Source organism: Cryptomeria japonica, chromosome 5 (assembly GCF_030272615.1).
Source record: "Cryptomeria japonica chromosome 5, Sugi_1.0, whole genome shotgun sequence".
Lineage (NCBI taxonomy): Eukaryota > Viridiplantae > Streptophyta > Pinopsida > Cupressales > Cupressaceae > Cryptomeria > Cryptomeria japonica.
In genome coordinates this window covers 862,038,855-862,053,337 of record NC_081409.1, presented here as the reverse complement: position 1 = coordinate 862,053,337, position 14,483 = coordinate 862,038,855, and the positions used below count along the sequence as shown (strand labels likewise).

The 14,483-nt window shown below is 38.1% G+C and overlaps 1 protein-coding gene across 2 annotated transcripts in view; it reads right to left on the bottom strand.

The window, feature by feature from the left end:
• LOC131036391 (uncharacterized) overlaps nt 1-14,483 on the bottom strand; it is a 122,449-nt gene that overhangs the window by 30,687 nt on the left and 77,279 nt on the right. For both annotated transcript variants that reach the window (XM_057968274.1, XM_057968273.2), the window contains exon 7: nt 5,989-6,153. In XM_057968274.1, the coding sequence (XP_057824257.1) occupies nt 5,989-6,153 (165 nt within the window). The remainder of the gene's footprint in view (nt 1-5,988; nt 6,154-14,483) is intronic.

Sequence of the window (14,483 nt, the reverse complement as noted above, 5' to 3'; positions counted from 1 at the left end):
ATTTGTGGATTGGATGGCTCACTGGAAGTCTTAGTTCGTGCATTTGGGGCTTCATCAGAAGTCCTCCAGAAATGGCAACTTCACTATCTTAATGCTTTTGTTTCAAGCTTCTCATGGTAATTTGAACTCTACCCCTTTCTTTCCTTAGAATATTGACCCTTGAAACCAACTTGCATTAGCCAAATTTTCCTTTCATCTCCATTAAACCGAGCAAAAGATGATCAAATGGAATGATCATCATGAATCTTTCACTTTGTAAGCCTTGAGAACTAACTAACCGCACTTTATCCCAAAGACAGAGACTTGATTGATTACTTCCTGGCCACCTAAGATACTACACCTCATCCAAGTGAAAGGCTAATAGCTAAAGACAAAAACTACCAACGGCTAAGCTAAGACAACTAACCTAGAAAGCGAAAAAAGTGGGGGTCCCCATTTGCAATGGGGCGATGTGTGAAAACGTCAGAACACGGTCTAACGCTTACCAAAAGAGTAAGGGTTAGACTGGTTCCCCGAACCCCAAAATACGAAGGAAGGAAATTTCAAATTTCAAGGTTCGAGGGAATGGTCTGACTCTTATCAAAAGAGTAGGGTCAGATTGGTTCCCAAAATCCCAAAATCCAACAAGGAAGGGAATTCCGAATTTCAAGGTTCGAGGGAACGGTTTGACTCTTACCAAAAGGGTAAGGGGTAGACCAATTCCCCCGAATCTCAAAATCCGAATAAGGAAGGGAATTACGAATTTCAAGGCTCGGGGGAACACTCTGACTCCTACCAAATAGGTAAGGGTTAGACCAGCTCACTGAATCTCAGAATCTGAAGAAGGGAATTTTGGATTTCGAGGTTTGAGGGAACGATTTGATTTTTACCAAAAGAGTAAGGGTTAGACCAATTCCTCGAATCCTGAAATCTAACATCTTTTAAGGGAAGGAGAGTTGGTCAGTGGACCCCGAGGTATTGAAGGCAAGATGCAAGGATGACGGGGGAAGGCCCAAAATCTGCCTCATTACGAAAGAACACCTAAGCATTTTCTTGATTCCTTGACTTGGCACTTGATCAACTAGGGCATTACTGGTCCATAGAACATATCTCTGATTGGTCTTCACTGATGGACCAAGGTGTCATAAATGATAACATTTTGGTGACCTTTGTAGGATGCTTGCCTACTAAGCATGAGATCCAGAAGCCTTGAGCATCCATTGGGCATTGAGTCACTGAGAGGACCCAAAACATGTGTGTGCCTACACTTGGAGGAAAGTTGGGAACTAGAGCATACATCTAGGGAGGATGTAGCGAATACAAAAGCACTTATGAAAGCAAGACATCCTCTAATTAAATATTTACATTGTCATCAAGACCCTCTTTAGAAGCAAGGCTTGAGATGAATCCCATTCACTAGGATTGGAAGAACTTCACCATCAAGCTTAGAGAGATGAAATGCATTGGCCTCCTTGCAACTAGTGATGACATATGGACCACTCTAGATAGCATCAAATTTGGAGTGTCCTTTGGCTTTGGCTCTGTCTACATCCCACTTAAGAACTAAATCTCCCTCTTTGAAGACCCTGTTAGTAGCCTTTTTGTCAAAACTTCTTTTGACCTGCTCTTGATGAACCTTAAGTGTATGCATGGCCTGGTTTCTAACTTCCTCTAGCTCCATTAGCTCAGCTAACCTCACTGTCATGGCATCATTCTCTGTCAATTCCAGCTAATGGGCTAATTCAAGAGAGGGTAATAAAAATAGGGATGATAGAAAATCACAATATCTTTCTCAAATTTCACACTAGATTACATACAGTTCTCATTTGCCACAAATTGAATCTGCTTCTATATTAGTTTCAGACTGCAGAATCTATTGTTTGATAGAATCAACAATGGATATGACAACAATTCAATACAGAGCAACATAGACCAGCAATATACATTTCACTGACAACATAGAGTGCAGATCATACAGAACAGTTTGATGCGATATAGGACAAAAAAGGTTTGCATTTGAAGGCACAAACTTTTCTGTATAAATCTTCTTTGATAATATGCCAGGTCCCCTGATTGGCACACAACAACGATATAGCCTCAATATTTTATTCCACACTAAGCAAATACTCTTATCAAAACTTCACACCCAGATGAAGAAACTGCACAATAATGGAATATTCAGAATTTATGAAAACCCATGATAGTGACTAGCTGCTTCTGCCACGATGCCAAACCAATCATTCCCGACAAAGTTGAAATGAAATATCAAACAACAGTCTTAGGAGTCCATATTATATCTGTTTTACTCTTACTTTCGCACTCTAAGTTCCAGAAAGAGCTAACAAAGGATCGGGCCTTAATTATTTCATGCCTTTATCAAAATATTTAATTCTGACTTATGCAGATTATATTACACCGGCTATGATATTATTCATAATCGTAATTCTTTATACTTAGAGGTCAGACTTTATAGATCTGAAGATGCTGAATATTTTCAAATGCCAGACATTTTCCCGAGTCAAATGCCTTAAATAAATAAGGCATATGGGAAAAATCATGCACCATGCACACAGAATTTCAGAAATATTTACTTTCAGCTACTAACAACCCTGCCTCCTTTCTCCGGCACCCTAAAATCTGTATTCCAAAAAAAAGACTACATAAGGAACAAATTTTCTGACGCTGAAAATAAAACACAACGCTTTTATCATTTCTGTTGGATCTGCCAGGAAAAGTGAATGCTGCATCACTAAAGAACAGTTTATGCAGACAAAGAGGTTGCTGGAGTCCAATGCCTGAAAATTCCTAACTAGATAATTAATGCCGATTGCTGTTGCTAGAGAAATTTGATCTATGGTGTTAAAACAATTTTCTGTAATTTGGAAAGTGGCAAACATGTATCTTTTGGAGAAGTTTGAGTCATTTGAGCCACACTAGCCTACTATTAAGGAGGCAACAACGTATATTTCACATCAATGTTAGATTTTGTTCTAAAATTTGTGTAACATGAATCCACTCATCCTATAGAAGACTCAGACCTTCGTTTTGCCCCTATTTGAAAGCTCTGGTAATCTGAGACCACTTGAGTTCAATCCGAGCTTCAATTTGACCTAACAGCAGATTTCAGAAACTGATTCAGATGAGTGGTGTCATGCCCCCGATCTGACAACAGAACCATCATATGAAATTGCGTTATGAATGTAAGACTTTACAATTTCAAATTCATATATCGTGCCCCAATCGCATTCAAGTTACATCGGAAGATTGGCATCTAATTGTCTATTTAAGGATGTGAATGATTTACCATCATCCAAAGGAATCCTACACAAATTAAGATTAAACACAAGAAATATTGAGGATTCCAAGGAAGGAATAACCGAGCATTTGAATGCATCCATAACTCCTATTTCGAACAAGAAGGATCCCTCTGCCACTAGTTGCTAGCCATCTTCAATTATCTTATTCTCGAGCACATGAACTGCTGTCACCATATCTCCAACGAAAGTCAAAAGTCTCCAAACAATTCTTCATGTCGTGGTTACTTCTGGAGCAATATTAGAGTGCGGAAAGCCAAGAGAGGATGGTGTAGTCACTCTTTCTAGCACGATGTTCTGGCACAAGAACTTCTCCATATTCATATTCAATAGTCATTACCACATCCTTTGAGATTGTGGAAAAGGTCACTATGTCTCCAACAACATAAAAAGCCAAGTAGTGGTGATCGTGGAACCTTTTTGGAGTTGAGAATTCCACAGCAGGAGTATTGGCAAATGAGAAGAGGCAGCAATGTACTTACCCTTCCTCTATCAATATAATTAAAGAAAAGGACTGATTAAAATATCGATTATTAATGGCTTCTGTAGTCAAAACCAATACTAAAGAATAACTATGAAAGGAGCGAAGTGAACCGACTATCTCATTGCCAAGGAAAGCATACAAAGGAAAGTGTGATTGCAATCACCTTATTCGATAAAGGGCCTAAATAATGATTAAGAATTAATAATTTACAAAGATTAACTATTGAAAAGGCACGATAACTATAATGAAGAGGTGCAATCTGGATCAATGGAAGGAGGCGATTAGTATATAAGTCTAATCAATTAGCATTAAGATGGAGAGAGTCAGTTTATTATACCATTATTGAATCGCTCTACTAGAGTATTTTGAGCAAGTATCAATGACCACGTAAGAAGGAAATACGAAGGGGAAACGATAAGAATAAGACGGACCTGCAGATCTGAGTGGATTATCTTTCAGTGGCAAAAGCAATCTGTTAACATCGAGAAGGATAGCAGACATCATTATCGACTGGTATGTCATCTTGTCCATAATATTTAAATGGAACTTCTGTCAGTCTATTATGATATATATATAGGTATAATTAATACAGGGTTGCATCTGAATGATCAGCATAGATATTATTAAGGAATGTTAATAATCTGCATTACTGGGTTATAGCAGAATCACTACTGTTATTGGAAATTCATTACTCTTACCACAGACATCACATTATCAGCATGATAGTTGTTGTAAGAGATACATTGGAAACTGTCTTTGATAGGCCATTTTGTGGGAGAGGGATGGAGGAGTAATCTTGTGGTGAAGAGGGGCTCACTAGTGGTCATAAGGACCCATGAAGTCAAGGAACCAGTTACACCCTCTATGCCAAACTCACAAAGATGGTGATGTGTGTATAGGTAATGGGCTTGGAGGGATGGCAACATGGGTTGCCAAGTCTAGCAAGGAGGTTAGAAGCAACCATTCCTTGGACTTGGTAGACAACGGACCCAAGCAACCCTTTCATGTCCCATATACCCACTCTTTCTGTTGTTATATTAGAATAGATTATGATTGATTAAGAATGGATATGCTTGTAGGTGTTCGCCTTTCCTTGTGGGTGCAGGTTATCTTTATAAGTCTCCACTCCTCTAATGCAAGGTAAGTCTCAAGCCCTATTTCTGATTTATAAATTTATGAATTCTTGATTGCAGTAGGATATTAGATTCCAGGATAATTACATTGAGTACTATGATAAATATATGTTTCAAATGTACTGTTAGCAAGTTAAGAATGGAAATTGTCTCCTAATCAAGCAAATTAATTAAGACATAAGTTTATTGAAATTAGGTAATTGTTGTTAAAAAAGGCCTATATCTAGTAGGGGACATTATAAGTGGCTATGTGAATAAGCCTGAGAACATTTCGAGATGGATGTTCCAAACAGAAAACAACATCAGAGGTAGATTGTTTCAGAATCTTAAGTCTTTATTTGCATCCTGCTTCATTGTAAGGGTGATACAATCCTGGCAGCATGGAAGAATTCTGGCAGCTGAAGACAACAAGATACTTAAGAGCATTTGGTTGCCCCTATAGGTTTGAGCAATTTATTCCATGTTTCTTTCTAAAAACATAAAATCAAATATAGGAGGAATATGCAGTTCTAGGAGACACAAGATTATCCAATCAGGAAAATTGTAGAATCGAACAAGCATGCATAAGTTATAAGTGATTTCTTTTGAGTATAAGAAAATAGTTTGAAAAAATACAATTTAAGTCATGCCATTCAAATTTAAGTGGTAACATTCAGAAATGTTTTTCCCGATAACATCTTCTATGAAGAAAACAAATAACCAAATCTAAATGTCATGAACCACACAATGTGCTATTGTTTCAAAGTTCAAATGAAATAACCCACCTTGTCTAGAATGAAAAGCCCTTACGAACCACACATGAAAATAATTAACAATGATGTCTCCCACTACATCAAATTTACTTTAGTTGTGAGTAAACTGATCTTGTATATATAATGAATGAGTCAAACTATACTATCTTTGTTTGGAATGTAACAGAATCAAAATTAAGTTTTGTTTTAATCTAATGCAACTAAATATGATTACAACTAGGGTGATGAGCATTCAATACAACAGCTGAAACTGAAAAAATTACAAGAACCATTGGAAAGGAGTTCAACCAATTAAAATGTAGGTGAACTAACTAAAATATATCTACCTGGCTTTGGAAAGTTTGCAGGGAGATCAAGAAGCTGTAATTGCCCATCCCCAAACTCAAAGGCCAAATCACAACGTTCCTCAGTAGCCATGACTTCACAAACATTTCTGACAATGAAGTACAATGGACTTAAGTAGTTTGCAATCATTTGCAAAAGGGATCCAGCTGCACATGTTAAAAGTACATATAGAAAAGGTTAATGTGTCATAGTATGAAGAAGCTAAAGAAATTTAGATAAATAAGAAACTTAAATTCATCCTCCCCCAAGTAGATCAGTCACCATACAACAAAAACCAAATCAAAAGTATCAATTATTCCATTGCAGCTAAAACATCCACTGCTGAAAACAACACAAAAAAGCAGTTGACTCCTATAAACTTAAATTCATCTTCCACCTCCTTATTGGGCTTTTATTAGGGGATGCTCCTGTGAGGACCATGTCACTCTAATCAAATCCCAGCAACAAAAGAGATGATCTCTACCACTGTTACAAGTGAGTTTTATCATTACAATCTTACGAGATGAGCCAAAGAATTTGAAAGTTCTTCTACTAGAGCATAAACAACTAAAAGGAAGCAAGAGCTTGTTGTGACATTTTCACACATTGCCCTATTGCAAATGGGGACCCCCATTCTTCGCTTTTTAGGTAGTCATTTTGTTTAGTTTTCTTTACTTGACAATAGTTTCTTAGTCATTAGCCTTTGCTTATAAAAGGATAGGTCTTTGCGTCCCGGATTGAAGTTCATGGTTCATTGTCAAGGTTAGGTTTGATCAAGTTTGGAGATTCTCATCAAGTCTAGAAAGTTGAGTAAATAGATTTATCAAAGCCTTGTTGGTAGTCATCTTCTCCGTGTCTAGGTAAGATAAATTCAAGATTTCCTTCTAGGGGTTGTTTTTCCACCCTTTGGAGAAAGATTTCCTTCAAGGGGTCGTTTATCCACCTTTTGGAGAATGGATGTGACCAAGTGTTGAATGATCAAGTTTGTTTCAAGCCAATGCGAAATTGGAAATTTCCTTGTCGAGGTCAATTTTCCACTCCTTAGGAAAATTTACAAGGTGAAAGAGTGGAATTTCCTTGTACCCATCAAATTTCCACTCCTGGAGATTGAATGTTAAGTGAAAGAGAAGTGGGATCTTCCTTGTTAGGGTCGTTTTTCCACCTTTTGAAATTAAATGAAAAATCAGGTATAATTGAAAAAAGAATTGAAAATTGGAAATTTTCTTGTCGAGGTTGATTTTCCACTCTTAAGGGAAAATTTACAAGGAAAAATAGGGTGAAAAAGTGAAATTTCCTTGTCGACCATGAAATTCCACCCTTTATTTAAAAATGAAATTTCCTTGTTTGGTTTGATTTTCCACTCTCCAAGCAAATTGATGAACAATGCAAGTAAAATGGAACAAAGAAGGATGACAAACAAGGAAATCAAAACCTTCCTTCTATGTGGCAAATTTCTACCCTTCCTTGTAGTGGTCGAATTTCCACCATTCCTTGTAGAGGTCGAATTTCCACCCTTCCTTGTACTAGTTGAATTTATTCCTCATAGTGGTCGAATTTCCACCCTTGTGCATATTGAATTTCCATCCCTTTTTTTTTGAGTTTAAATTTCAATGAAATTGTGAAATGAAAACCTTCAAACAAGGAAATCAAAACCTTCCTTCTATGTGGCAAATTTCTACCCTTCCTTGTAGTGGTCGAATTTCCACCATTCCTTGTAGAGGTCGAATTTCCACCCTTCCTTGTACTAGTTGAATTTATTCCTCATAGTGGTCGAATTTCCACCCTTGTGCATATTGAATTTCCATCCCTTTTTTTTTGAGTTTAAATTTCAATGAAATTGTGAAATGAAAGAGGGGAGTCGGCTGTGAGGGAATGTCAAAGGAAACAAAATAAAAGATGTTAATTTGCCTATACAAGGCCAACTTCTACATATTTGAGGAGGTGCATCCCAACTTGGGGATACATATATAAGATGAAGCAATACTTACATTCAAACATTCACTTCCAAATTCGAAATTGTAAAAGGCGGAGTAAGTAAAATCATTTAGACTCACATTCAAAGCAAAATTCAGCATCGTTTAGGGCCGAATTAAGGACATTAAGGAAGCGAGTTTGTGACAGAACTGAAGATGAAGGGTGGCAGACCTGAAGCAACCATTTTAGTGACTATTTGAGGCAGATTTTAAAGCCATTTTTCACCGCTTTGCAAATATAATCAGAGGTATGAATTTGACTAGATTTAAGAAGGGCGAATTTTTTTTGGAGACAAACTTGATTTGGAGCGAATTTCTTCAGAGCATTGATCAATTTCCAGATCTGGAACATCAGCATTTGCAGTTTTAAACATAGTTTCCAGAATATTCTCCAAGATTGTAAAATTTATTTCCAGATAGGGAGGGTTTTTAAGAGGCATGATTTGCAAGATGTTAGTATTACTTTTTCATTTATTCTTTAGTGTTTGATGCAAAATCTCTTTGTTTTTCAGGTTTGATGCGGAGATGGAAAGCTAGGAAGGGATGAGTATGATCCAAGGGTTTGAAGTTCTAATTGCTCTACAAGCATGGCTAGGATAAAAGATGATTAAGGCGACATTTGCTCTATATCAAGAACATCATAACCTCAAAGATTCAATCACATGGGAGATTGCTCTACATTGAAGAACTCCACCATCAAGGAGAATTTCCAAGCATGAAGGAGATTTCACAACATTTGCAAGGACATCAAGATTTGATCTTAGTTATGTTGGGAGCCACATATCTCGTTTCATGACAGCCCCTAAAGCAGAACATTGCATTGTAGAGAAGCATGTACTAAGATATGTGAAAGGGACACCTAACTTTTACATTCTATGGCTGATTGGATTTACAGACTCAAATTGGGCAGGTTTTGTTGATGACGAGAAGTCTACTTCTGGGTGTATCTTCAGTCTTGGTACAGGTGCAGTCACATGGCCTAGTAAGAAGCAGCAGGTAATAGCTCTTTTCTTGATACAAGCAGAGTATCGGGGAATTGTAAAACCAGCATGTGAGGCGATATGGCTACAGAGGATGCAATCTGACATGAAAATGTTTCAAGCAAGGCCTTCGCCCTTATTTTGTGACAATCAAGGGGTGCTAAAACTTGCCAAGAATCCAGTCATCCACGAGCGAACCAAACATGTAGAGCTTCATATTGTCATTTCATCAGACGGGCTTGTTGAAGATGGAATTGTGGTCTTGCAATATGTTCCAATTGTGGACCAAACTGCAAACATTCTCACCAAGTCTCTGAGCCAAGACAAGTTTGTAAAATTTAGGGGGCAACTTTGTGTAGTTGATAGGAAGACCATTAAGGGAGGGTATTAGAGTAATTAATGTTTTATTTAACGGTTATTTAGTAATATTAAGATGTTTCTAATTTTCTGTTTACCATTGTTTCTATTTTTAGAAACATAGTCTTGTAAATTCCTTTATATGGAGCCTTTCACCTCCATTGTAAATACATTGAATTTACCATTTCAGAAATGTCATTTTCAAGAGTTCCCAAGTGATTTCCAGATCATTGAAGGTGAAATAAGAAGTCATTAAGGTCTGATTTCCTGGAAATTTTATGCGCAGAGGTGAAAACAAGGGTTTGTAAGTCATTTATGAAGCATTTTGATGATATTTTGCAAATCGAAATCAATTGGTTGCTTGGGATAAAAGTTCATTTCACAATGTTTAAAGAATGATTTTTATGAAAATTATTTTAAGTTCTTCAAAACGAGTGAATTTAGAGTGAAAGATTTTGAATTTTCATTTTCCTATCACAATTTTCTTGCATTTCATTTTCATTCACAATTGAGATTCATGGTGTTTCCTCTTTTCAGGTATGATTGCATGGAAACGGATGGAGAAGGATGAAGAGACAAGAACGATGCAAGACAAAATCAACATGTTCAAGAGGAGGAGGATGAAACATGAAGGAGAACACTTCAAGAAGATGACAAAGGACTCAACAACATGAAGGATACAACAACAACAAGATGGCTTTTCAAGGATTGTCATAAAGATGAAGATGGAAATGCGAAAGAAATGACGCCTCAAGGGAAGCATTTTGAAGTTTCAGAAGAGTTAATCAAAGTTAGAAACTCATCCAGTGGAGAATGAAGGAGAAGGATATCATGATGTGAAAGAGGTCAAGAATCAGAGCCTCCAAGAGGAGAAGGATATCAAGTGCAAGGATGGGAATCCGAAATGAAGAACAAGGTGAACATGTTGAAGAACAAAAGTCAAGATTTGAGAAAAGAAAAAGATAACTAGCACAAGATGAGGTCGCATCTACCTATCACACCAATGAAATAGTCTAAAGCCAACATGTCTAGATCCATCGCACCTGACTCATCCAAAGAAAAAGTAATGGGCACACAATCCTAGAAGACTTGGAATTTTCTTATGTTCTCTTGTTCCTCGTGAATTGTGTTGTATAGGATATCTTATTTTTCATTGGTCAAAAGTTGTAAAAAGTGGTAGTTAGGGAGTTAGTTATAAATAAACCCATTAAGGGTTTCATTGTTTAATCTCGGCCATTGATTCAGAATCAGTCAGGGCCCTTGGTTTGTAATTGAGAAGTCTATATAAGGCTTGGCCTTTTATTTGTAAAGGTTAACAGAATAGTGGTAGGACTAGTAGTAATAGCGGTAGTAGGAGATCATAAATTGTTGTCGGGACTATGTTGAAATCAATACATAATTTACATTGAAGATATGGTGGACCTTTGTATGAAGTTTCAACATTTTGTATGGTTTCTACTTCTCAAATTTTAGTTGAAGTTCATTGATTTTAATGGAGAAATGTGAAGATATTTGATGAATTCCTTGGTCCATACCATTTGTAGTTTGTTGATTGCAAATTGCAATGTATGGTTGGTCTCAACCTCATTTTGGCAATAGTTTGACTGTGGATGTTCATTTGGATTGTGCCAGCATTGGGTATTTGGACGGATATTTACAATATGAAAATCTTTCACAATCCTTAGAAGATTGCACTCTTTCTATGGCATTGTGAGCTATCTCTGGTTAAGTAGAAAGTAGTTCCATAAGGAATTTATCTATCAAAGCACTATCTATTATCTTTATTGTCCTTAGGTCTTAGACTAGATTCCCTGGCCCTAATCCTTTTGATATTTGTTTGGTAGAAGTTCAAGTTACTTAGGAAGAAAGCATCACTTGAATTGATATATTGGATGTTCAAGTTCCAGCTTTGTAGAAGCGTAAGTGTTACATCCCTCTTGTGCCCTAATGTTTTGATAATGTTTAAATGCACCGATACATGTTGCTTCATATTGTTGAATAGTGATTAGCAATGCACATGCATTTCCGGTTCATACCATTGGGGGTCTGTTGATTGTAGGTCACCGTGCATGGTTAGTTTGAACCCAAACTGTGGTGTTCGTCTTTAGGCTGCCCCAGAATTGGGTGCCTAACCGAGTGTCTCCAGTCTGAAATTCCTTCATCCCTTGGAGCTTGCACCGTTCTTGTCTAGTTGTGAGGCTGTCTCTAGCAAAACAAGAACTGGTTTATCGAAATCTGTCTACCTACTGCATCAACTGTTATCATCCTTGTCCTTAGGCTTCCTGAACCCTTCCCTTTTGATTCTATTTCGCAGTTCGAAAATCGCAGCAAACCGGCTTGTTGCAAAACGTAAGACCCCTTGTGCTCCCAGCAAATCACATCAATCACTGAGTAATCCTGCAGTCAAGACCTGACAATCGAAACCTTGAGGTCGTCCCCATTGATCAATTGAAATGGCATTAGGGATTTCCTTATCTCAGGAGAGGATAGGATACTTAACATTCTATTCTGCGTTGGCCGAATGAAGTCATAGTTCCGCGATTTTAGCCACGTCAACAGAATTGGCGCTAGAAGGAGGGCCGGTATGATTAATGTCGAAACAGCTAAATCTAGATCATATCAATCCATATTTGTGAAGAGTAACCTTATAGCTTTTTGTACCCTTCTCCGCGCTCAACAAAAGGAGGTCCTCCCAATCAGGTTCCTTGCAACAAGTTGAGTTTACCATACCTTTTAAATGCTATATTCGGGATATGCAAGATCCCCGAAAACCAGAAAAAAACCAAAAAAAATCAGAAAATCTGAAAATACAAATAAAAAAATATGAGTCAGTATGTCGTGTCAGTTGCTTCATGAAGATTGTCCGCAATCCGACGTTTTCCAATTCCAGCAGAGGCTGAGTTTGCAGCTATATCCCAAGCGACTATCCGAATTTGCATCTGCAGCTCACTGTAGAATTCATGGCACCACAACGCACTATGAACTGAATTGCTTGACATTTTTGTCAAGGCTCGAGCTCGTATTGCAGGGGCAAATATTCTTTTGGGATATCCCCAAACCAAAGGAGATCGTGCAGTCGGATATCCCCAGCCCTCCGTCAAGCATTAAGGAGTTTACAAGATTTAAGGATCGGATTGAGAACCAGCTTGGTCTCGAGGGGGAGTTATGCTTGGAGAACGTGTTGTCACCTTGGTGGTGTAGAATTCACTGCACCCCACATTCGGAATTCACCTGCTCACTATGCATAGAGGCAGTTAGTCAAGTCAAAGCCCAGTTTAGACTATCGGAAGAACCAGAGGAGCCCATCACCAGCAAAGAATGGAGTGCCTACCTTGCTACAGACGAGTATAGACGAGCTCAACATCAATGCAGCACCGTATTTCTTGATGATATTGAGATGGAGTTGCCGATTGCTGAGCAAGATGAACCAGTCAATCAGACTAAGGAAGCAAATGAATTTATCATCCTTGCAATTGATGAGGACAATGTTCAAGTGGACGATCAAGTGAGCTTTATGGATCAGCCCAACACTAAGGAGCAGTTTGCAGCACCCCTGCCAATAGACGATGTAGTCCAGGAATCCGTCAAGGACGTTTTTGAGGATCAATCAATCAAAGAGTCCCTATTGTTTGAAGATGTGTTGATAGAAGTGCATAAGGCTGCAGTGTTCATTCAATCCGAAGATGCACCGACAGATGATGCACCCCTCTTTCCTGAGTTCGAGTTCGGTTTTCAACCTACGTAACCTGATAAAGAATGTGATGTTGATTTTCATACACCGAACTCGAGCGGGATGCTACACCACCAATGGCAACCTCCTAATACAGCTGCTGAAGATCTTCTCCCACCTAATGATACTCCGCATGACTCAAAATCGCACCAGGTTGTTTCTTTCCTTTCTACTATTAATTTTGAAAAATTTTCGTTTAATTTTGAATATTCTAGGAAAACAACCTGTAAATGGATTAATCACGAACCTAATGAACTTCCCCAACTAATAATATTGCCCGATGTCCCAGTTAAACTCGAGAGTGGTTCGCTGAAAATTTTCTTTTCAGAGTATAAAGACAAAAAAAGCCAAACTGAGAACTATTCCCACTGCCCTGTTACTGCTGCACGTACTGAGAAATCACCTTGGGTCGGGAAGGCATTCGTATAGTCCGCATTTGTACAATCGATCTCTTCTTGTACACAGTTAGTTTAGGTTTTGTTTCTGTTTTAGAGTAGTTTGTTTTCTGTTTTTAGTTTAGTTTCCCTGTTTTTCTGCTTTGGTTAGTTTACTTTGTCGTAGTGTAGGTGTCCTTTCGGAAGGGGCTGTCTCCCTATCAGTTTTTGTAGGGGTATGTTTTCTTTTCCCAACATTGGTGTACGAAGTCAGAAATTGTTTCTTGGATGCCAACTTTGGTAGAGCACCTAATTGACGGTTGCCCCCATAATCAGTCCATTTTGGTTTAAGGCTTAGTCATTCTAAAAATTTAGTTGCTTACTGCGTCCTGTCGCCAACGTTGCGATCACTGCACTTTTAAATGTTTAAATTCGCTTAAGTCTGTCGTTTTATCAAGGGGAAGTCATTGCAAGTGAAAATTTTGAAGCTCTGCTTCAACAACCACTGTAACGCTCAATCCCACGTAGGCTTCATTGCTTACCAACCAATATGAAAAAGTGAAAAGTAAAAGAGAAAATCAAAAGCAAAGAAATATTAAACTATTTGGCTTTGGGAGTGCAGACACCTCTGCCGGTATTCAAAAGAAAATTTATAGGAAACAGAGCAATCTCTGTGAGCTTATAGGAGATAACTCCGTCAGGGCTATAGACGCTCGCTGGCAGCGGAGCTATATCCAGGTTGCTTTTGGAGTATGAGTTTGCAAAGTAGCTTGCATTAACTAAACGATGATATCTCAACTTTCTCTAAGCTAGAGTGAATTTCACTACACACAATTGATTTTCAAGGTTGGTGACTGTTGACGTGTATTTTGTACACAATCATACACAGAATAAAATACCGACAGGCATCTTATCCTCTCTTGAGAAAATAGTCTCTAACTGCTGAAGATCTGCGAAAAGGATCAGTTAGATGGACTCCAAGGTTCTTTTAGTGGGGTCTCCACGTGTGGACAAGCTTTTTAGTGGTATGATGTGATTTGCTGTTTCCTCCAAGGCGTCTTACGTATTCAAAGCTCGAAGATT